The following is a 22879-nucleotide window of genomic DNA, read 5'->3' as shown; positions in this document are numbered from 1 at the left end:
CTTTTGGCAACACACAGGAGAAGTCTTTAAAATGTCTATATGTGGATCTTGCAAGTCCACAGTTAAGGAGACCGCCGGGATGCTAGCAAAGATTTGGCTTGACAAGGAAGGATTCACTCATCAAAGCACAGAGCACGCAATGTTGGTCTAAAACACAGGGAAAGAACTAGGCACCACCTGAATGTCCAACAGTGCGGGAATGATTACAGAAATGTTAAGGTCCACGGATACACTGGAGCACTCTGCAGGCACTGAAGATGACGTTTCATAAGCCTGTTGAATAACATGGAATGAAGTTCAGTGGGTTGATTTTTGTTTGGTTTTAGTTGCTGAAAAAGCAGGTTAAGAAACACCACATACATGAACCATTCTATAACAGGGTGTTAAAAGGGAAGGCGGGGTGGGAGTGAGCAAAAGAGAGAGAGGGAGAGAGAAGAGAGCCTGGAAAAGCAGCACACCAAAAAGGTAAAAATGGTTCTCTCTGGGTAGTAGGACCAGGGGGAGCAATTACTCTCTTGTTTTTCCCTCATCTGATATCCTCCACCTTTCTGATGTTTCTACCATGAAATTGTATCACCTGTGCAGTAAACAAAGAGAGAATGAAAATGCTTTTTAAACCAAACGACAGGGAGAAGAGGCAGCCTTTAACCTACAAATGGCACAGATGAGTAAGATTATTCACAACGCCCTTGGTGGGGATGGGCCGAGGAGAGGAAGGGAAGGAGAGGAGAGGTGGAGGGAGAAAGTAGGAAGTGGGGAGAGAGATGGGGAGAGGAAGGGAAGAAGAGGAGGTGGAGGGAAAAAGTAGGAAGTGGGGAGAGAGATGGGGAGGGGGCGGGGGAGAGGGGAGAGACGGGGGAGAGAGGGAGAGAGAGAGACCTGCACTCCCAATACAATAAATACACTGCTGGTGGGTTGGCCGGGGAGGGGTGGGGGCGGGGGTTGTAAACCGGGTGTGAGCCAAGGTTTGGCTCTGCTGGCTGGCTAGCTCCTGGGATGTCTTCATCGCAAGGTGGCCTCCTCGTCGGTGTCTTCCTCGAAATCCTTGACGTCAGCACTAGTGGACTGCCTGGCCCAGGCTCCCCTTTCGGCCTCTCGTTCTTTATGCGACTTGAATCTCCCGACGAAAATTTTGCGGTAGTTCAGGAACATGCCATTCATCACATCGATGGCCCGCTCCGCGGATTCCTGCTTTTGGAAGTGCACGAACCCGTAGCCCTTGGGCCCCTTTTCGTCGCAGGCCACTTTGCAGGAGAGGATGTTGCCGAACGCCGAGAAGATGTTGTATAGCGCCTTGTTGTCGATGGTCTTGCCCAGGTTCTTGATGAAGACGTTGCCCACCCCGCTCTTGCGGAGCGACGGGTCCCTCTGGGACCACATGATGCGCACTGGCCTGCCCTTTATGACATCAAAGTTCAGGGTCTCCAGGGCCCGCTTGGCGTCCACCGGTTGCTGGTAGTTGACATACGCGTAGCCCAATGAGCGGCGGGTGATCTTGTCCCTGCAGATGCGGATGGAGAGGATGGGCCCAGCTGGACTGAACTTCTCGTACAGCATTGCCTCGGTCACTTCAGGGTGCAGGTCGCCCACGTACAGGGAGGCCATCGGAAAATCTGGGTTCCCCTCACAGCCCCCGCGGGTCTCAGCATCCGCATTTGCATCCGCGGCGGCCGCCACCTCCTCATTCGCGTTCCCGTCCGCGTCCGCGTCCGCGTCCGCGTCCGCATCCGCCTCCCCCAAGGGGGGCCCCGCAGCCTCCGCTGCGGCAGCGGCTTCGGCCGCGCTGCCCTCCGCCACCGCCACCACCGTTGCAGCCCGGGCGACCTCCGCCTCCTTCCCAGCCAGGGCGGCCTCCGCCTCCCCCAGGGTGGCCTCCGCTGCTGCCTCCTCTACTGAGGCCTCAGCCTCCACCTCAGCCTCCACCTCTGCTTCCGCCTCCGCCACGGAGGCCTCCGCCACCGCCTCTGCCACGGTCGCCGCCGCAGCCTCCGCCGCCGCCGCAGCCGCTGCCGCCACCGCCGCCGCCACTGTCGCTGCTGTCGCCACGGTCGCCGCTGCCGCCGGGCCGCTGCCGCGACCTCCCTTCCCGCGAGCTGGGGGACGGAGAGGCGGGGAAAGGCAGGAGGGCCGGCGGGTGGGTGCCGGAACCCAGAGCAGAGGCGCGAGCGGGAGCTGGCGCAGGGGATCCGAACTGGAGAGTTCAAGTCACCTGGAATAGCAAGCGCTACCAGGAGCGCGCCGGTGTGCGAGTCGCCGCAGCCTGCAGCCAGCTGCTGTTGCCGCCGCCGCTCGGTGGTGGTGGGGTAGCGTGCGGGGTGCGGGGCGCGGGCGGGCGAGCGGGCGGCGTGTGGTGGGGGGCGGCGGGTGTTGGCGTCTGTGGTCCGGGCAGCTGGGAAGGCTTCTGTCTCTTTGGTTCCCCCTGTGGCTGCTGCGGGGTTGGGCTGCGGGGCTGCGGGGCAGCGGGGCTGCGGGGCTGCGGGGCGGTGGGAGGGGACGGGGAAGGGGACTGGGGCGGAGGCGGGAGCGGAGTGCTCAGCCTCTCCGGTCGCCTGGATATTTGTGAAAAGGATGCCAGGGAAAGGGCTCCGCTGTAGACCGAGGGGATAAGGGTTCGATTCGGAAGGGAGCGTTATTTTTATCCCCTCTCTCCACATAATGGAACGATTAAATGATTAAGTCAAGTACCTTGCAAGACAGGGTGGGGGGTGGCCTTGAGGATACACTCAACGCCTCAGTACATGCAGTCTGTAAGTGGAGGAATCAAGAGCACCTTGTATCTAGTACTGTCCTCAATGAGAAGGTGAGGAAAGCCAAACCCAGGGCTGGGAACAGGGCCCGGTCCAGAGCCAGGCAGTTGTTTATTCTTGGCTCCGCTCTCAAGGCGCTCCCAACCTGGACCAACAAGTACATATTCAGGTTCAAAAGAAAAACCAAAACAAAACCTGAACTCTCTAGAATGAAGTGCCTGGTCCCAGTTCGCCCGCTAATATTTATGGAAAGCTTATCAGGTACTTGGCACTGGGGGCTAAGGGACAGGCAATGTGATAAGTGAGCAGTGAGTGTTGATGTGTTGGAGGTGTGGGGCAGGGTGAGAAGAGGTGAGCAGTGTGTGTGTAGTGAGAGCAGAGAGGCCACACAGGTCCAAATGCTGGAGGGATAGACAAGGGAGCAACCATGAGAGTTGAGTGTAACAGCAGCTACAGCCCCACTTCCTCCAAAAAGGAGGACCAGCCACTAACTCTTCTTAGTAGTAATTGAGGCTGCACCAAAGACAGAACTCCCCGAGGTGGGCTCTGAAACATGAGGAGCAGTCCACCATGTCAAGGCAGGAAGGAAGACATTCCAGGCAGAGGGATCAGTCTGTGCCCAAGGCCCTTTGGCATGAGAGCACATGCATGGTCGCTTCTGGCCATGCCTAATAATCTGGCAAGAACAGAGCTCATGGTCTCCAAGAGCACATGGTAGCAGACAGGGCTGGAAGGTGTGGGGCCCTGAGAGTCAAGCTAAGGTGCTTCGACTGTATACCCAAGGTCACGGGGACCACTCAGCATGTTCAAGGAGGGAAGCAGTATGACCAGAACTTTAGAATGAGTACAAATTAAACATCAATGTGCATGTGTAAGTGCACATTTGCATGTACACGCACATACAAAACCAAGACAGGGCTGATGAACAGAAAGAAGAAAATCAGATGTGACCGATTCTGACTTTCCAACTCTGAACAATCCTTCCCTGTATCCCTTTTCATCCCATAAACAGGGGTCTCACATTTACCGTGAGCCAGTGGGGCCAGATATTTTAAAAGAGAAAAACCATAGTGCCTTTCCCCAGAATGCCTTCACTCTGCTAAAGCTTAGCCTGCCCCCTACAGAAAACAGAAGTGTCAGCGGAGGACTATAAGTGCTATGTAATTGGACTATGGTGGCCGTCGAATTTCACCTGCCCAGCACATGTTCTCTCATCCTCTCCTCCGCTGCCTTCTTTGGGTAAGTGATGCTGTTTTCTGTGGTTGCAGCGATGGCTGGGTCTTGGCAGTCACACGATAGAACAACCGTGAACCTGAGGAAGTGACCGAGTCACTGTGGGGTGCGAGGCAGTGAGAACGCTTCATCGCTGGCTGGAAAGCATCCCAAGGTGGCTGAGAAGCAGACACACAAACATGAACCTCTCCAGCTTGCAAATCCAGCTCTCTGCCTCTAGGCAGGGCTAGTGCCAGCAAAGGCAAGGGACAGAGGGGACCTAGGAAAAGCCTGCGGTACAGCACATGCCTGACCAAGGTGATCACTGTCACGCTGTTGGGAGCCATCTCCTGGGGGTCTAGGTTGCTTTCGGTCAGGGAGCAGATGAAGCTGTGCCTCACCGTTTCCAGGTTGGTGTCCAAGAGGGACCTGGGAAGGCAGAGGCCATGGGGGAAGCCATGCTAGCTGAGGGGTAGGGGATGTGGCGTGGATGAGAAGAGCTTCTCGGCCCATTGTTGGGAAACAGAAATGACAAGGAAGACCAAGTCGAGGACCGGGACTCAACAAGATCTCTTTCTCTGGTGTTGGCTTCCAGTCCACAGAGCCAACAGAAATCAGTGAGACAGCAGGAGAAGGAAGTTGAGGGAAGTCATGCTATGGCCAGCAAATCCCCAAACCTGAAAACAATTGCTAGGATCCTGAACCTCTAGCAACAGGAACAGGCCTATCAAAATGACAAGGACGCAGCTGGGACCACTCCCCAAGTCCTTTCTCAGGGGCTTCCATGGAGTCGAGTTTCTACCTCTTTTTTAGTTTTTATTTTTTTTAAGTTTCTTTGTGGTCAGTTTCTGCTACCTGCAAATGGAATGTGTTCTGACCACTACACGCTGTCACAGAGGCAAAAATAGCCCCGTGGAGCCTCAGTGGAGGGAGGGGAAGTTTCCCTTCCTGTGAGAGGAAGTGCTATTGATTTTATTTATTCAGTGATTCAAGGAGTATTCCTGGAGGGTCTTCTGTCTACCATGTATTCTGCCAGCCAGACCGTCCCTGAACTCAGGGAGCTTGTTTCCTAGTGGGGAAACAGAAAATAGACAGATCTGGGAGTATGAAAACAGTTAAAGGTTGCTACGAATGCTCTTGGGGATATAAACGAGGTGACTTGGTACATATTGCCGAGAACCCCAGAAAAGTGGCAAAACAGGAGACATGAAGCCCAGGGAAGGCCTTTCTGAGGAAAATGATAAGCCATCAGTCTTTCAAGGAACCCGGGGGGGGGGGGGGGAGGGGGGGCGGGGAACTCTGCCCAGCAGAGGGAACGGCAATTCCCCTGGCTCGGTAGCAGAAAAGAGAGTGTGCTGGGAGGGGCGGGGCGGGCAGAAAGGATGCCAATATTGCTGGAGCCCAGTGTGAGAGAGGATAGAGGAAAGAGAGGGAGGAAGGTGTGGTGGTGGGTGGTGCCATGATGAAGAGTCTGGTCCCTCTTCAGAGAGCTCAGGGAAGCCAGAGAAAGGATCAAAGCAGGGAAGTAGTGTAGTCTAATGCATATTCAGTGGTTTCTCTCTAGCTGCTCTGTGTGGGCAGTATCACAAGTGGGCAGGGCACAGAGGAAAGCAGGGAGACCAGTTAGGAGGCTCTTGCAGTAGTCCAGTCCAGAGACAGCAGGGGCTTGGCCCAGACTGGAAGCATCAATGTGGAGACTAGTGCATGGATTCACATGATATTTGTGAAGTGCAAAGAGACAGCACTTGCGGGTGGATTAGAGGCAATCAGGGAACAAGCTTAAGAAACGCATGATTACTACAAGAGTGTTTTCTTGCACGTCTTCATCAGAGGTCTATGTACGGTCATAGGAAAGACAGAGAGTAGGCGTGGTAGATTTGGAGAAGGGAGAAAGACGGAGGGGGGTGTGTAAGAGCTCCTATTTGCACATGTTTAGTTACCGACGTCTACTTGTCATCCATAGGGGCTGGAGAAACAGAATTGTTGAGACAACAGGACACAGTTAGGATTTAAAGCCACAAAACTGGGTAGGCTCACCGAGAGAGAGTATAGCCAGGAGAAGAAGGTGCAGGGCTACTCCCTGAGATACTCTGACATTTAGAAGTTGGGTTGAGGAGCACAAGACAGCAAAAGAGATTCAGAAGGACTGGACAGTGAACAGGACTTCTCTCTAAGGCCTTGCATGTCCAGACATGTCCAAACTTCTCACCAAGGCTTTTCACCACCAGCCTCAATGTCCTCACTCAGACTCTGCTCTCAATGCTCCTAGCCGTACATGCACGGGAGTTGGCTTAAAATGGGACAACAACAACTTTGTGTGTGTGGGTCGGACTTCACTGTCTGATCATTTCTCAGCAGAGCTTTCAAAAGAGAGAGAGGTTCAGATGCAGAGAACTTCAAAGAGTCGGGTAGGCACTGCTCTGCTATTTCATGTGGCCCATCGCCTTCTTCCTTTCAGGAGGGAGAAATCAGAAGGAGTGGGGATGCAGTTCAGAGAGCAGAAGAAAAGAGAAGAAAAGAAGGAAGAAGGAAGAGGACTGGAGCGGGGAGGGACACCAATGGGAAGAGGGACAGATCAACTCTATACACAAAAGTAAATCAAAACACCCAAAACAGGGTTCTACGTAAACAAGCCTCTTTCCATGAATTGCTTGATGCATAGCTGCAGGGAGGGTGTTTAGGGGCATAGAGAATGAAAACATAACTGTATTTTGGAGTAGGGAAATTGTTTCTGTCAATTCACACCATCCACACACACCACCCCACCCCTGCCACTATCAAATTCCTCTAAATAAAAGTAATTATGGGATACAGGCCAACAAAAAAGTCAGCCTCAGGCTGTTATTTAGGGAGAACTGGAAGGTGTTTGGATGTGCCCCTGTGGTTTAATAAATAATAACAATGATTGCTAAGTTGTCCTGAGTCAATACAACAAATTTAGCAAACGGCCCTTTGGATCCTTATAAAGCGAAGAGTTGACAGAGACGGATTTGTGTATGGGGCAGGGATGGAATGGGTAGTCAGTCCTGTAGAAATGAGAACCCCAGGAGATGAGGACATATGTACAAGTATGTTTATCACGGAAGCATTCATATTGGGCACAAAGCAAGTATGCATCAGTTGAGGAGTGACTGATAACGCTGGCTGTGCAGTCATTCTGAGGATTATTATGCAACCATTAACAAGTATGAGTGTTTTTTATATAAGCTGATTTAAGGGGATTTCCAAGATGTGCTCTTACCAGGCGAGAAGAGCAGGTTTGTTGTCGTCGTTCTGGTGCAAACAAAAGGAGACGGACCTTGGAGTCAGATTGGCTCTTAGGCTGAATTTCAGAGCAAGACACTTAGCCACTCTGAGCCTCAGTGTGCTCTCAGAGTTTGAATTTCAGAAACCCTAATTAAGCATCTTACAAATTCCCTTTGTAACAAGTAGTTTTGCCCCAGCTCTGCTTAGAAACCGAGCAAAAGCGCTGTATTGACTGATGGTTTTCACATAGTCTTCCAGATATTTTTCTCTCTCAGAACCAATTCACCTTCTAATACACGCTTAAAGCTTTAACTATTGTCCTTCTTTGTTCTAATTTTCGGCAGTTGACAGAACTGGTTTTATAACAATATACCTAGAGCTACACCCCAGGCCATGACTTAATAGTTGTGCTTACTTTGGTCAAGTTACTTTACCCTTTTTTTTCTCCATCTTAGCTTTGGAGTGCTCGTCTGTACAAAGGGATATTTAAAAGGATAACAAGTGATAATGTATGGTAAATGTTTTTCACAGTGCCTGGCATATATTCAGTGCCATACAAGAGACTCATTAATCTTATTTCCCTCTGTCCTGGGGATGTGCTTGTTCCGCTGGTTTTTGGTTTTTGAAGGTCCAGTGTCTTTTCTTTCTGGTGCTCCGGGCAGCCTGGAATTTTCTCTCTAACCAGGAGCAAAGTGTCAGTACAGAGGGAGTCTGATCCTCTGGGTTGCATCCCAGGGTATAGCTCAATTTTACTCCAGGCAACTGCCTGCTTCTCTGGCCTGAACTCACTTAGCTTACACCCTCGTGGAGCTTTTCTGCACTCGTCCCAACCGTAGGACCTTTTCATGACCAACTTATTTAATTTCTGGAGGTCCAGGGCCTCGCACATTAATTAACACATGAAAGCATGGCATTTTCTGTACTCAAGGAAACCACCCAGAAGATTTAATAACACTATCTCAACAAAATGGGGTATTGAGTCAGGAGAGAATTTTCTGTCAACTGCCATTCATCCTTTGGAGTAACCATTTGGGGGCCATTTGGGAGGTAATTTACTGTAAGGTAATACGCTCCTTCAGCTTCTTTGCTGCAGGCTACTGAACGCATTCTGAAGTCTCCGTGGTGTCTCTGGAACAATATGACCACCATTCACCATTGTGATGTGATGCATTCATGGATTACTGAGGCATGAGTTGGCTGATCTCCAGTACCATGAGTTGCTGATCAATTTTAGGTTTTCACTTTGTTTAGTAGATGTAAAATGAAATCTCCTTCAATGTGGTAAAATCTTGCTAAAGTCAAGGTGATTAACCTTGGGACTTCCTCCCATACACATTAATCTTTTTAAAACTGTCTCCAAATAATTGTTCCTAATGAAAAAACTATATGCACATGATAAATATAATAGTGATGATCAGAAACTACAAAAGAGCTTACCATAAAAAGCAGAGGTTCGAGGTCCCATCACTTTCTACTCCACAGCTGTGCTTCCCAGAGTAGACCACTTTAATAATTTCTGTTTGCCTTGTTCTGGCCATTACCTCCTTATATCTAAATAAAATGCCTAATCTTCTAATTCAATAATTGATCAACTTCAGACATCATCAAGAGACCGCACTCTACCAGAGAGGAGGATTTAACTCACTCACACTATCTTCAATCTGCCCTTTGCTTCCTTCCTTCCTTTCTTTTCTTTCTTTCTTTCTTTCTTTCTTTCTTTCTTTTTCTTTCTTTCTTTCTTTCTTTCTCTCTCTCTCTCTTTCTTTCCTTCCTTCCTTCCTTTCTCTCTCTCTCTCTTTCTTTCTTTCTTTCTTTCTTTTGTATTATGCTTTAAGTTCTGGGGTACATGTGCAGAATGTGCAGATTTGTTATATAGGTATGTAAGTGCCATGGTGGTTAGCTGCATCCATCACCCTGTCATCTACATTGGGTGTTTCTCCTAATGCTATCCCTCTCCTAGCCCCCCAACCCTGACAGGCCCCACTGTGCGATGTTCCCCTCCCTGTGTCCATGTGTTCTCATTGTTCACTTCCCACTTATGAGTGAGAACATGCTGTGTTTGGTTTTCTGTTCTTGTGATAGTTTGCTGAGAATGGTGGTTTCCAACTTCATCCATGTCCCTGTGAAGGACATGAACTCATCGTTTTTTATGGCTGCATAGTAGTCCACGGTGTATATGTGCCACATTTTCTTTATCCAGTCTATTATTGATGGGCGTTTGGGTTGGTTCCAAGTCTTTGCTATTGTGAACAGTGCTGCAATAAACACACGTGTGTGTGTGTGTCATTACAATAGAACGATTTATAAACCTTTGAGTATATACCCAGTAATGGGATTGCTGGGTCAAATGGTATTTCTAGTTCTAGATCCTTGAGGAATCACCACACTGTCTTCCACAATGGTTGGACTAATAATTTATACTCCCACCAATGGTGTAAAAGTGTTGCTGTTTCTCCACATCCTCTCCAGCATCTGTTATCTCCTGGCTTTTTAATGATCACCATTCTGACTGGTGTGAGATGGTATCTCATCGTGGTTTTGATTTGCATTTCTCTAATGACCAGTGATGATGAGCTTTTTATCCTGTTTGTTGGCTGCATGAATGTCTCCTTTTCAGAAGCGTCTGTTCATATCCTTTGCCCACTTTTTGATGGGGTTCTTTGCTTTATACTTGTAAATTTAAGTTCTTTGTAGATACTGGATATTGGCCCTTTGTTGGATAGAGAGATTGCAAATCTTTTTCTCCCATTATGTAGGTTGCCTGTTCACTGTGATGATAGTTTCTTTTGCTGTGCAGAAGCTCTTTAGTTTAATTAGATCCCATTTGTCAATTTGGGCTTTTGTTGCCTTTGCTTTTGGTGTTTTAGTCATGAAGGCTTTGCCCATGCCTACGTCCTGAATGATATTGCCTGGGTTTTCTTCTAGGGTTTTTATGGTTTTAGGTCTTACGTTTAAGTCTTTAATTCATCTTGAGTTAATTTGTGTATAAGGAGTGAGGAAGAAATCCAGTTTCAGCTTTCTGCATATGGATAGCCAGTTTTCCCAACACCATTGATTAAATAGGGAATCCTTTCCCCATTGCTTATTTTTGTCAGGTTTGTCAAAGATGAGATGGTTGTAGAGGTGTGGCGTTATTTCTGAGACCTCTGTATTGTTCCATTGGCCTATATCTCTTTTTGGTACCAGTACCATGCGGTTTTGATTCCTGTAGCCTTGTAGTATAGTTTGAAGTCAGGTAGCGTGATGCCTACAGCTTTGTTTTTTTGTTTTTTGGTTTTTTGTTTTGTTTTGTTCTGCTTTTGCTTAGGATTTTCTTGGCTATGCAGGCTTTGTTGTTCTTGTTCTTGTTGTTGTTGTTCCATATGAAATTTAAAGTAAATTTTCCAATTCTTTGAAGAAGTCAATGGTAGCTTGATGGGGATAGCATTGAATCTATAAATTACTTTAGGCAGTATGGCCATTTTGACGATATTTATTCTTCCTTACTATGAGCATGGAATGTTTTTCTATCTGTTTGTGTCCTCTCTTATTTCGTTGAGCAGTGGTTTGTAGTTCTCCTTGAAGAGGTCCGTCGCATCCCTTGTTAGTTGTGTTCCTAGGCATTTTATTCTCTTTGTAGCAATTGTGAATGGGAGCTCACGCATAATTTGGCTCTCTGTTGTTCTGTTATTGGCATATAGGAATGCTTGTGATTTTTGCACATTGATTTTGTATCCTGAGACTTTGCTGAAGTTGCTTATCAGCTTAAGGAGATTTTGGGTTATGACGATGGGGTCTCCTGTATATACAACATATCATCTGCATACAGAGATAATTGGACTTCCTCTTTTCCTAATCAAATATCCTTTATTTCTATCTCTTGCCTGATTGTCGTCGCCAGAACTTCCAATACTGTGTTGGATAGGAGTGGTGAGAAAGGGCATCCTTGTCTCATGCCGGTTTTCAAAGGGAATGCTTCCAGCTTTTGCCCATTCAGTATGATATAAGCTGCGGGTTTGTCATGAATAGCTCTTATCATTTTGAGATACATTCCATTGATACCTAGTTTATTGAGAGTTTTTGGCGTGAAAATTGTTGAATTTTCTCCAAGGTCTTGTCTGCATCTATCGAGATAATCATATGGTTTCCAGTTTCACCCAGAACTTAAAAGTATAATAAATAAATAATCATATGGTTTTTGTCTTTGGTTCTGTTATTGTGACAGATTACTTTTATTGATTTGCAAATGTTAAAGCAGCCTTGCATCCCAGGGATGAAGCCGACGTGATCGTGGTGTATAAGCTTTTTGATGTACTGCTGGATTCAGTTTGCCAATATTTTATTGAGGATTTTCGCATCGATGTTCATCAGGGATATTGGCCTGAAATCTTCTTTTTTTTGTTGTGTGTCTACCAGGTTTTGGTATCAGGATGATGTTGGCCTTATAAAATGAGTTAGGGAGGATTCCCTCTTTTTCTATTGTCCAGAATAGATTCAGAAGGAATGATACCAGCTCCTCTTTGTACCTCTGATAGAATTTGACTGTCAAACCGTCTGGTCCTGAACTCTTTTTAGTTGCTAGGCTATTAATTGCTGACTCAATTTCTGAACTTGTTATTGGTCTACTCAGGGATTCGACTTCTTCCTGGTTTAGTCTTGGGAGGGCGTAAGTGTCCGGGAATTTACCCATTTCTTCTAGGTTTTCTGGTTTATTTGCGTACAAGTTTTTACAATATTCTCTGATGGTAGTTTGTATTTCTGTGGGATCATGGTGATATCCCCTTCATCATTTCTTATTGCATCTCTTTGATTCTTCTCTCTTTCCTTCTTTATTAGTTTAGCTAGCAGTCTATCTATTTTTTTTTTTTTTTTTTTTTTTGAGACGGAGTTTCGGTCTTGGTACCCAGGCTGGAGTGCAATGGCGCGATCTCGGCTCACCGCAACCTCCGCCTCCTGGGTTCAGGCAATTCTCCTGCCTCAGCCTCCTAAGTAGCTGGGATTACAGGCACGCGCCACCGTGCCCAGCTAATTTTTTGTGTTTTTAGTAGAGACGGGGTTTCACCACGTTGACCGGGATGGTCTCGATCTCTTGACCTCGTGATCTGCCCGCCTCAGCCTCCCAAAGTGCTGGGATTACAGGCTTGAGCCACCGCGCCCGGCCCGCAGTCTATCTATTTTGTTGAACTTTTTGAAAAATCATCTCCTGGATACATGTATTTTTTTCAGGGTTTTTTTTTTGTGTGTGTGTGTGTGTGTGCATGTGTGTGTGTGTGCGCCTCTCTTTCCTTCAGTTCTGCTCTGATCTAAGTTATTTCTTGTCTTCTGCCGGCTTCTGAATTTGTTTTTTCTTGCTTCTCTAGTTCTTTTAACTGTGACGTTAGGGTGTTGATTTTAGATCTTTCCTGCTTTCTCTTATGGGCATTTAGTGCTATAAATTTCCCTCTACACATTGCTTTAAATGTGTCCCAGAGATTCTGGTATCTTGTGTCTTTGTTCTCATTGGTTTCAAAGAACATTTTTATTTCTGCCTTCATTTCATTATTTATCCAGTAGTCATTCAGGAGCAGGTTGTTCAGTTTCTATGTAGCTGAGCAGTTTTGAGTGAGTTTCCTAATCCTGAGTTCTAATTTGATTGCATTGTGATCTGATAGTCTGTTTGTTGTGATTTCTTTTCTTTTGCATTTGCTGAGGAGTGTTTTACATCCAATTATATGGTAAATTTTAGAATAAGTGTGATATGGTGCTGAGAAGAATGTGTATTATGTTGATTTGGGGTAGAGAGAGTTCTGTAGATGTTTTATAGGTCCCCTTGATCCAGTGCTGTGTTCAAGTCCTAGATATCCTTGTTAATTTTCTGTCTTGTTGATGTGTCTAATATTGACAGTGGGACGTTAAAGTCTCCCACTATTATTGTGTGAAAGTCTAAGTCTCTTCGTAGATCTCTAAGAAGTTGCTTTATAAATCTGGGTGCTCCTGTATTGGGTGCATATGTATTTAGATTAGTTGGTTCTTCTTGCTGCATTAATCCCTTTACTGTGATGTCATGCCCGTCTTTGTCTCTTTTGATCTTGGTTGGTTTAGAGTCTTTTATCAGAGAGTAGGATTGCAACCCCTGCTTTTATTTTTTTCTTTTCATTTGCTTGGTAAATATTCCTCCATCCCTTTATTTTGAGCCTATGTGTTAGTGTCTTTGCACATGAGATGGGTCTCCTGAATACAGCACACTGATGGGTCTTGACTCTTTATCCAGTTTGCCAGTCTGTGTCTTTTAATTGGGGCATTTAGCCCATTTACTTTTGTGGTTAATATTGTTATGTGTCAATTTGATCCTGCCATTATGATGCTAGCTGGTTGGTTTGCCCATTAGTTTATGCAATTTCTTCATTGTGTCAGCGGTCTTTACTATTTGTTATGTTTTTGCAGTGGCTGGTACTGGTTGTTCCTGTCCATGCTTCATTCAGGAGCTCTTGCAAGGCAGGCCTGGTAGTGATAAAATCTCTCAGCATTTGCTTGGCTGTAAAGGATTTTATTTCTCCTTTGCTTGTGAAGCTTAGTTTGGCTGGATATGAAATTCTGGGCTGAAAATTCTTTTCTTTAAGAATGTTGAATATTTGCCCCCACTCTCTTCTGGCTTGTAGGGTTTTTGCCGAGTGATCTGCTGTGAGTCTGATGGACTTCACTTTGTGGGTAACCAGACCTTTCTCTCTGGCTGCTCTTAGCATTTTTTCCTTCATTTCAACCTGGGTGAATCTGATGATTGTGTGTCGTGGGGTTGCTCTTCTCAAGGAGTATCCTTGTGGTGTTCTCTGTATTTTCCAAATTTGAATGTTGGCCTGCCTTGCTCGGTTGGGGAAGTTCTCCTGGATAATATCCTGAAGAGTGTTTTCCAACTTGGTTTCATTCTCTCCGTCACTTTCAGGTACACCGATCAAAGGTAGATTTGTGGTTTTCACATAATTCTGTATTTCTTGGAGGCTTTGCCCATTTCTTTTCGCTCTTTTTTCTCTAATCTTGTCTTCTCACTTTATTTCATTGAGTTGATCTTCAATCTCTGATATCCTTTCTTCCACTTGATCAATTCAGCCATGGGTACTTGTGTATGCTTCACGGCGTTCTCATGCTGTGTTTTTCAGCTCCATCAGGTCATTTTGTTCTTCTTTAAACTGGTTATTCAATTAGTTAGGAATTTGTCTAACCTTTTATCAAGGTTCTTAGTTTCCTTGCATTGGGTTAGAACATGTTCTTTTAGCTCAGAGGAGTTTGTTATTACCCACCTTCCGAAGCCTGCTTCTGTCAATTCATCAAACTCAAACTCATTCTTTGCCCAGTTTTGTTCCCTTGCTGGCAAGGCGTTGTGATCCCTTGAAGAAGAGGTTTTCTGGTTTTTGGAATTTTCAGCCTTATTGTGCTGGTTTTTCCTTGTCTTTGTGGAATTATCTGTCTTTGGTCTCTGAAGTCAGCGACCTTTGAATGGGGTCTCTGAGTGGACGTCCTTTTTGTTGATGTTAAAACTATTCCTTTCCGCTTATTAGTTTTCTTTCAAGCAGTTAATGTCCTCTGCAGCAGGTCTGCTGGAGTTTGCTGGAGATCCACTCCAGACCCTGCTTGTCTGGCTGTCAACAGTGGAGGCTGCAGAACAGCAAAGATTGATTCCTGTTTCTTCCTCCATCCTCCAATACCTTCATCCCAGAGGGGCACCCACCATATGCTAGCCAGAGCTCTTTTGTATGAGATGTTTGTTGACCCCTGCTGGGAAGCATCTCCCAATCAGAATACACAGGGGTCAGGGATCTACCTGAGGAGGCAGTCTGTCCCTTATCAGAGCTCAAACTCTGTGCTGGGATATCTGCTGCTCTCCTCAGAGCTGCCAGGCAGAGATGTTTACGTCTGCTGAAGCTGTGCCCACAATGCCCCTTCCCCTAGGTGCTCTGTCCCAGGAAATTGGGGGCTTTATTTATAAGTCCCTGACGGGCTGCTGCCTTTTTTCACAGATGCCATACTCAGCAAGGCCACTGCAGGCAGACTGCCTCACTGGATTCCTTCTTCGCCCAGTTTGAACTTTCTGGTGGCTTTGTTTACACTGCAAGTCTAAAACTGCCTACTGGAGCCTCAGCAATGTTAGAAGCCCCTCCCCCACCAAGCTCACATGTCTCAGGCCAAGCTCAGACTGCTGTGCCAGCTATGAGAATTTCAAGCCAGTGGATCTTAGCTTGCTGGTCTCCATGGGGGTGGGACACACTGAGCCAGACCACATGGTGCCTTGGCTTCAGCCCCCTTTCCAGAAGAGTTCACATTTCTGTCTCACTGGCATATCAGGTGCCACTGGGGTATGGAAAAAATAACTGCTCTGGCCAGATCAGCATCTGCCCAAAAGGCCACCCCACTTTGTGCTGTAAACCCAGGGCCCTGGTGGTGGTGTAGGTACCAGAGGGAATCTCCTGGTCTGCGGGTTGCAAAGACTGTGGGAAGAGCACAGTATCCATGCTGGAGTGCAGGGTACAGAATCTAATGGCTTCCCTTGGTTAGCAGTGGGAGTGTCCCGACCCCTTACACATCCTGGGTGAGGCGATGCTCGGCCCTGCTTCAGCTCGCCCTCCTTGGACTGCACCCACTGTTCAACCAGTCCCAGTGAGATGAACCAGGTACCTCAGTTGGAAATGCAGAAGTCACCTGCCTTCTGCATCAGTCTCACTGGGAGCTGCACACTGGAGCTGTTCCTATTCAGCCATCTTTCCACCAATCCCCCTGTCTTTCTTTCTGGCAATTTTTTATACCTTTTGCTCTTTAGTTCTTCTATTGGTGACTCTAGTAACTTTAAGTGCTATACTGAACTCTCAGTTACTAGCATACACCTTCATCACCTTTCCCATAAAATGAGGATGTTACCACCCCTTCCCCTCCCTTAGCCTCTCCTCCTTCTTTCTATATCCTCTGTTTTAAGCAGACTGCTGCTTACTTACATCCAATCCTGAAAACTTAATCGAATTATTTGGCTTTGAAAAGCAACACAAGCCTTTTACCTTTTAATGGATCTCTAATAATGTTGGCCACGGGGCCGCATTTCTTCACAGTTTAGGGTGAACCACTAGAGGGAAGTTAATCCTGATATCAAGCGTGAATCCTCTTTTTTATTCTGGATTCCATGGACTCCTGAAAGGTCTGCCACTTTTGAAGTTTTTTTTTTTTTTTTTTTTTTTTAAGTTTATTCATTGAGTATTTTTCAATTTTTTTTGCTGGTACATAACAAGAGTATACATTTATGGGGTACATGAGATGTTTTGATAAAGGCATGCAATGTGAGACAAGCACGTCATGGAGAATGCACTATCCATCCCCTCCAGCATTTATCCTTTGTGTTACAAGCCATCTTTTAGTCATTTTTAAATGTACCATTAAGTTGTTACTGACTATGTTCATCCTGTTGTGCTGTCAATAGTATGCCTCATCCACTCTTTCTATTTCTGTTATGTACTCATTAACCACCCCACCTCCTTCCCCCCACACCCCACTACTTTCCCAGCCTCTGGTAACCATCTTTCTACTCTCTATGCCGTGAGTTCAACTGCTTTCATTTTTAGATCCCACATAAGTGAGAACACATAATGTCTGCCTTTCTGTGCCGGGCTTATTTCACATAACATAATGATCTCCAGTTCCACCCATGTTGCTGCCAATGAGTGGATCTCATTCTTTTTTGTGGCTGAATATTACTCCACTGTGTATATGTACCATGTTTTCTTTATCCATTCATCTGTTGATGGACACTTAGGTTGCTTCCAAATCTTAGCTGTTTTAAACATTGCTGCGCTAAACATAGGAATGCAGATATCTCTTTGCTTTACTGATTTCCTTTCTTTTCGGTATATACCCAACAGTGGGGTTGCTGGATCGTATGTTATCTCAAATTTTTGTTTTCTGAGGAAGCTGCAAACTGCTCTCCATAGTGGTTGTACTAATTTTTATTCTCACCAACAGTATACAAGGGTTCCCTTTTCTCCACAACCTCACTAGTGTTCGTCATTGCCTGTCTTTTGGATGTAAGCCATTTTAATTGAGGCGAGGTGATATTTCACAGTAGTTTTGATTTACATTTCTCTGGTGGTCGGTGATGTTGAGCACATTTTCATATGCCTCTTTGCCATTTGTATGTCTCCTTTTGAGAAATGTCTATTCAGATCTTTTGCCCATTTTAATCTGATTATTAGATATTTTACCTAAACAGTTGCTTGGGTTCATTACATCTTCTGGTTATTAATCCCTTCGCAGATGGATAGTTGGGAAATCCATTCTGCATGTTGTCTCTTCACTGTGTTGATTGTTTCCTTTGCTGTGCACCCAAAGTTTTCTTGTAGTAGTTGCATAGTTTGAGGTCTTAGATTTAAGTATTTAATCCATTTTGATTTGATTTTTGTGTATAGTGAGACATAGGGTATGGTTTCATTCTTCTGCCTATAGATAATCCAGTTTTCATAGCATCACTTATTGAAGATACTGTCTATTCCCCAGTGTATGCTCTTGCCACCTTGGTCAAAAATGGGTTTGCTGTAAGTGTGTTGATTTATTTCTGGGTTCTCTATTCTGTTCAATTGGTGTATGTATCTGTTTATATGCCAGCACCGTGTTGTTTTGATTACTCTAGCTCCGTAGTATATAATTTGGAGTCAGGTAATGTGATTCCTCCAGGTTTGTCCTTTTCCTTAGGATAGCGTTGGCTATTCTGGGTCCTTTGTGGTTCCATAAACCTTTTAGGATTGTTTTCTCCATTTCTGAGAAGAATGTCATTGGTCTCTTGATAGGGATTGCATTGAATCTGTAGCTTACTTTGGGTAGTATGGACATTTGAACAATACTGATTATTTCAATCCATGAGCATGAAATGTGTTTTTTTCTTCTTTTCTTTTTTTATTTTTTGGTGTCCTCTTCAACTTCCTTCATCAGTGTTTTACAGTTTTCATTACAGAGATCTTTCAATTATTTGGTTAAGTTAATTCCTCAGCATTAATTTTTTGTGTGGCTCTTGTAAGTGGAATAACCTTTAAAATTTCTTTTTCACATTGTTCACTGGTGGCATATAGAAATGCTACTGATTTTTTGCATGATGATTTTGTATCCTGCAAGTTTACTGAATTTTTCAGTTCTGATGGTTTTCTGGTGGAGTCTTTGGGTTTTTGCAAATATAAGATAATGTCATCAGGAAACAAGAATATGTTGATTTTTTACTTTTCTGTTTGGGTGCCCTTCATATCTTTCTCTTCTTTGATTGCTCTAGCTAGAACGTCAAGTACTATGTTGAATAACAGTGGTAAAAGTGGGCATCTTTGTCACATTTCAGATCTCAGAGAAAAGTCTTTCTGTTTTTCTCCATTCAGTGTGATACTAGCTGTGGGTTTCTCATATATGGCTTTCATTTTGTTGAGGTATGTTTCTTTCATCCCCAGTTTTGTGAGGGTTTTTATCATGAAGGGATATTGAATTTTACCAAATACATTTTCAGCACCAATTCAGATGGTCATATGGTTTTTAACCTATATTCTGTTGAGATGATGTATCAAGGTTATTGACTTTCATATGTTGAATCATCCTTGCATCCCAGAGATAAATCTAACTTGGTCATGATTAATTACCTTTCTAATGTATTGTTGAATTCGACTTGCTAGTATTTTGTTGGGGATTTTTCATCAATATTCATCAGCGATATTAGCCTATGTTTTTTGTTTTTTTTTCCCCCTGATGTGTCTTTTTCTAGTTTGGGTATCAGGGTAATACTGGCCTTGTAGAATTAGTTTAAAAGTATTCCCTTCTCCTCTGTTTTTTGAGATAGCTTCAGTAGGATTGGCATTAGTTATGGTGTAAGGAAGGGGTCCAGTTTTAATCTTCTGTATAGGGCTAGCCAGTTATCCCAGCACCATTTATTGCATAGGGAATCCTTTCCTCATTGCTTGTTTCCGTCTGCTTTGCTAAAGATTAGATGGTTTTAGGTGTGTGGTCTTATTTCTGGGCTTTCTATTGTATTCAATTGGTCTATGTGTCTGTTTTTGTACCAGTACCAATCTCTTACCGTAGCCCCGTAGTATAGTTAGAAGTTGGGTACCATGATGCCTCCAGCTTTGTCCTTTTTTTTTTTTTTTATCATTGACTTGTCTATTCAGGCTCTTTTTGGGTTCCATATGAATTTTAAAACAATGTTCTCTAGTTCTGTGAAGAATATCAGTGGTAGCTTAATACAAATAGCGTTGAATACATAAATTACTTTAGGCAGTAGAGCCATTTTAATGATATTGATTCTTCTTTTTTTTGTTTTTTTTTTTTTGCATTTTAGGTTTTAGGGTACATGTGGAGAACATGCAAGTTTGTTGCATAGGTTCATATGTGGCAGTGTGATTTGCTGCCTTCCTCCCCTTCACCCATATGTGCCATTTCTCCCCATGCCATCCCTCCCCAACTCCCCACCTCCTGCTGTCCCTCCCCTATTTCCCCCCAACAGACCCCAGTGTATAGTGCTCCCCTCCCTGTGTCTATGTGTTCTCATTGTTCAACACCTGTCTGTGAGTGAGAACATGCGGTGTTTGATTTTGTGTTCCTGTGTCAGTTTGCTGAGAATGATGGCTTCCAGGTTCATCCATGTCCCTACAAAGGACGCAAACTCATCGTTTTTGATGGCTGCATAATACTTCATGGTGTATATGTGCCACATTTTCCCTGTCCAGTCTATCATCGATGGGCCTGTGGGTTGGTTCCAGGTCTTTGCTACTGTAAACTGTGCTGCAATGAACATTCGTGTGCATGTGTCCTTATAGTAGGGCGATTTATACTCCTTTGGATATATGCCCAGTAATGGGATTGCTGGGTCAAATGGAATTTCTATTTCTAGGTCCTTGAGGAATAGCCACACTGTCTTCCACAATGGTTGAACTAATTTACACTCCCACCAACAGTGTAAAAGTGTTCTCACTTCTCCACATCCTCTCTAGCATCTGTTGTCTCCAGTTTATTTAAGGATCGCCATTCTAACTGGTGTGAGATGGTATCTCAATGTAGTTTTGATTTACATTTCTCTAATGACCAGTGATGATGAGCATTTTTTCATGTGTTTGTTGGCCTCATGTATATCTTCTTTTGTAAAGTATCTGTTCATATTCTTCACCCATTTTTGAATGGGCTTGTTTGTTTTTTTCTTATAAATCTGTTTTAGTTCGTTGTAAATTCTGGATATCAGCCCTTTGTCAGATGGGTAAGCTGCAAAAATTTTTTCCCATTCTGTTGGTTGCTGATTCACTCTAATGATTGTTTCTTTTGCAGTGCAGAAACTTTGGAGTTTGATTAGGTCCCATTTGTCTATTTTGGCTTTTGTTGCCAATGCTTTTGGTGTTTTGGTCATGAAGTCTTTGCCTACGCCTATGCCCTGAATGGTTTTGCCTAGGTTTTCTTCTAGGGTTTTTATGGTGTTAGGTCTTAAGTTTAAGTCTTTAGGTTTCAGGAAGGGGTCCAGTTTCTGCTTTCTGCACATGGCTAGCCAGTTTTCCCAACACCACTTATTAAACAGGGAATCCTTTCCCCATTGCTTGTTTTTGTCAGGTTTGTCAATGACCGGATGGTTGTAGATTTGTTGTGTTGCCTCCGAGCCTCTGTTCTGTTCCATTGGTCTATATCTCTGTTTTGGTGCCAGTACCGTGCTGTTTTGATTACTGTAGCCTTGTAGCATAGTTTGATGTCCGGTAGTGTGATGCCTCTCGCTTTGTTCTTTTTGCTTAGAATTGACTTGGCTATGCGGGCTCTCTTTTGGTTCCATATGAAGTTTAAGGTGGTTTTTTCCAGTTCTGTGAGGAAGGTCATTGGTAGCTTGATGGGGATAGCGTTGAATCTGTAAATTACTTTGGGCAGTATGGCCATTTTCACGATATTGATTCTTCCTAACCATGAACATGAAATGTTTCTCCATCTGTTTGTGTCCTCTCTTATTTCATTGAGCAGTGGTTTGTAGTTCTCCTTGAAGAGGTCCTTTACGTTCCTTGTTAGTTTTATTCCTAGGTATTTTATTCTCTTTGTAGCAATTGTGAATGGCAGTTCGTTCTTGATTTGACTCTCTTTAAGTCTTTTATTGGTGTATAGGAATGCTTGTGATTTTTGCACATTGATTTTGTATCCTGAGACTTTGCTGAAGTTGCTTATCAGTTTCAGGAGATTTTTGACTGAGACAATGGGGTCTTCTAGATATACAATTATATCGTCTGCAAGTACAGACCATTTCACTTCCTCCTTTTCTAATTGAATACACTTTATTTCTTTTTCTTGCCTGATTGCTCTGGCTAGAACTTCCAGTACTATATAGAATAGGAGTGGTGAGAGAAGGCATCCTTGTCTAGTGCCAGATTTCAAAGAGAATGCTCCCAGTTTTTGCCCATTCAGTATGATATTGGCTGTTGGTTTGTTGTAAATAGCTTTTATTATTTTGAGATACGTTCCTTCAATACCTAGTTTATTGAGGGTTTTTAGCATAAAGGGCTGTTGAATTTTGTCGAAGGCCTTCTCTGCATCGATTGAGATAATCATGTGGTTTTTGTCTTTGGTTCTGTTTATGTGGTGAATTACATTTATAGACTTGCGTATGTTGAACCAGCCTTGCATCCCCGGGATGAATCCTAGTTGATCATGGTGGATAAGCTTTTTGATATGCTGTTGCAATCGGCTTGCCAGTATTTTATTGAGGATTTTTGCATCTATGTTCATCATGGATATTGGCCTATAGTTTTCTTTTCTTTTTGAGTCTCTGCCGGGTTTTGGTATCAGGATGATGTCGGTCTCATAAAATGATTTGGGAAGGACTCCCTCTTTTTGGATTATTTGGAATAGTTTCAGAATGAATGGTACCAGTTTCTCCTTGTATGTCTCGTAGAATTTGGCTGTGAATTCATCTGGACCTGGGCTTTTTTTGGGTGGTAGTCTCTTAATTGCTGCCTCGACTTCAGACCTTGTTATAGGTCTATCCAGGGTTTCGACTTCTTCCTGGTTTAGGCTTGGGAGGAGGCAAATGTCCAGGAATTTATCCATTTCTTCCAGGTTTTCTGGTTTATGTGCATAGAGTTGTTTGTAATAATCTCTGATGATGGTTTGAATTTCTGTGGAATCTGTGGTTATATCCCCTTTATCATTTTTTATTGCATCTCTTTGGTTATTCTCTCTTTTCTTTTTTATTAATCTGGCTAGTGGTCTGTCTCTTTTGTTGATCTTTTCAAAACACCAGCTCTTGGATTTATTGATTTTTTTGAAGGGTTTTTCGTGTCTCTATCTCCTTCAGTTCTGCTCTGATCTTAGTTATTTCTTGTCTTCTTCTAGGTTTTGAGTTTTTTTGATCTTGCTACTCTTGCTCTTTCAGTTTTGACGATAGGGTGTCAATTTTAGATCTCTCCTTGTTTCTCATGTGGGCACTTATTGCTATATATTTTCCTCTAGTGACTGCTTTAAATGTGTCCCAGAGATTCTGGTATGCGGTGTCTTCGTTCTCATTGGTTTTGAAGAACATCTTTATTTCTGCCTTCATTTCATTGTTCATCCAGTCAACATTCAAGAGAAAGTTGTTCATTTTCCATGAACCTGTGCGATTCTGGGTTGGTTTCTGATTTCTGAGTTCTAACTTGATTGCACTGTGGTCTGAGAGACTATTTGTTATGGTTTCCGTTCTTTTGCATTTGCTGAGG

At 44.3% G+C, this 22879-nt stretch overlaps 1 protein-coding gene across 1 annotated transcript; it reads right to left on the bottom strand.

The window, feature by feature from the left end:
• Positions 1 to 865: 865 nt before the first annotated feature.
• Positions 866 to 1685, bottom strand: LOC110568781 (polyadenylate-binding protein 1-like 2). Its single transcript, XM_021673234.2, has one exon. The coding sequence runs from the start codon at positions 1603 to 1605 to the stop codon at positions 1003 to 1005; it is 603 nt and encodes a 200-aa protein (XP_021528909.1). The 5' UTR covers positions 1606 to 1685; the 3' UTR covers positions 866 to 1002.
• Between the last annotated feature and the right edge of the window lie 21194 nt (positions 1686 to 22879).

The sequence above is a fragment of the Aotus nancymaae genome, unplaced genomic scaffold (assembly GCF_030222135.1).
Source record: "Aotus nancymaae isolate 86718 unplaced genomic scaffold, 86718_ANA_hifiasm-v0.15.2.pri h1tg000004l, whole genome shotgun sequence".
NCBI classification, from domain to species: domain Eukaryota; kingdom Metazoa; phylum Chordata; class Mammalia; order Primates; family Aotidae; genus Aotus; species Aotus nancymaae.
The sequence above is the reverse complement of the archived record's forward strand: the minus strand, read 5'-3'. Positions and strand labels throughout refer to the sequence as shown.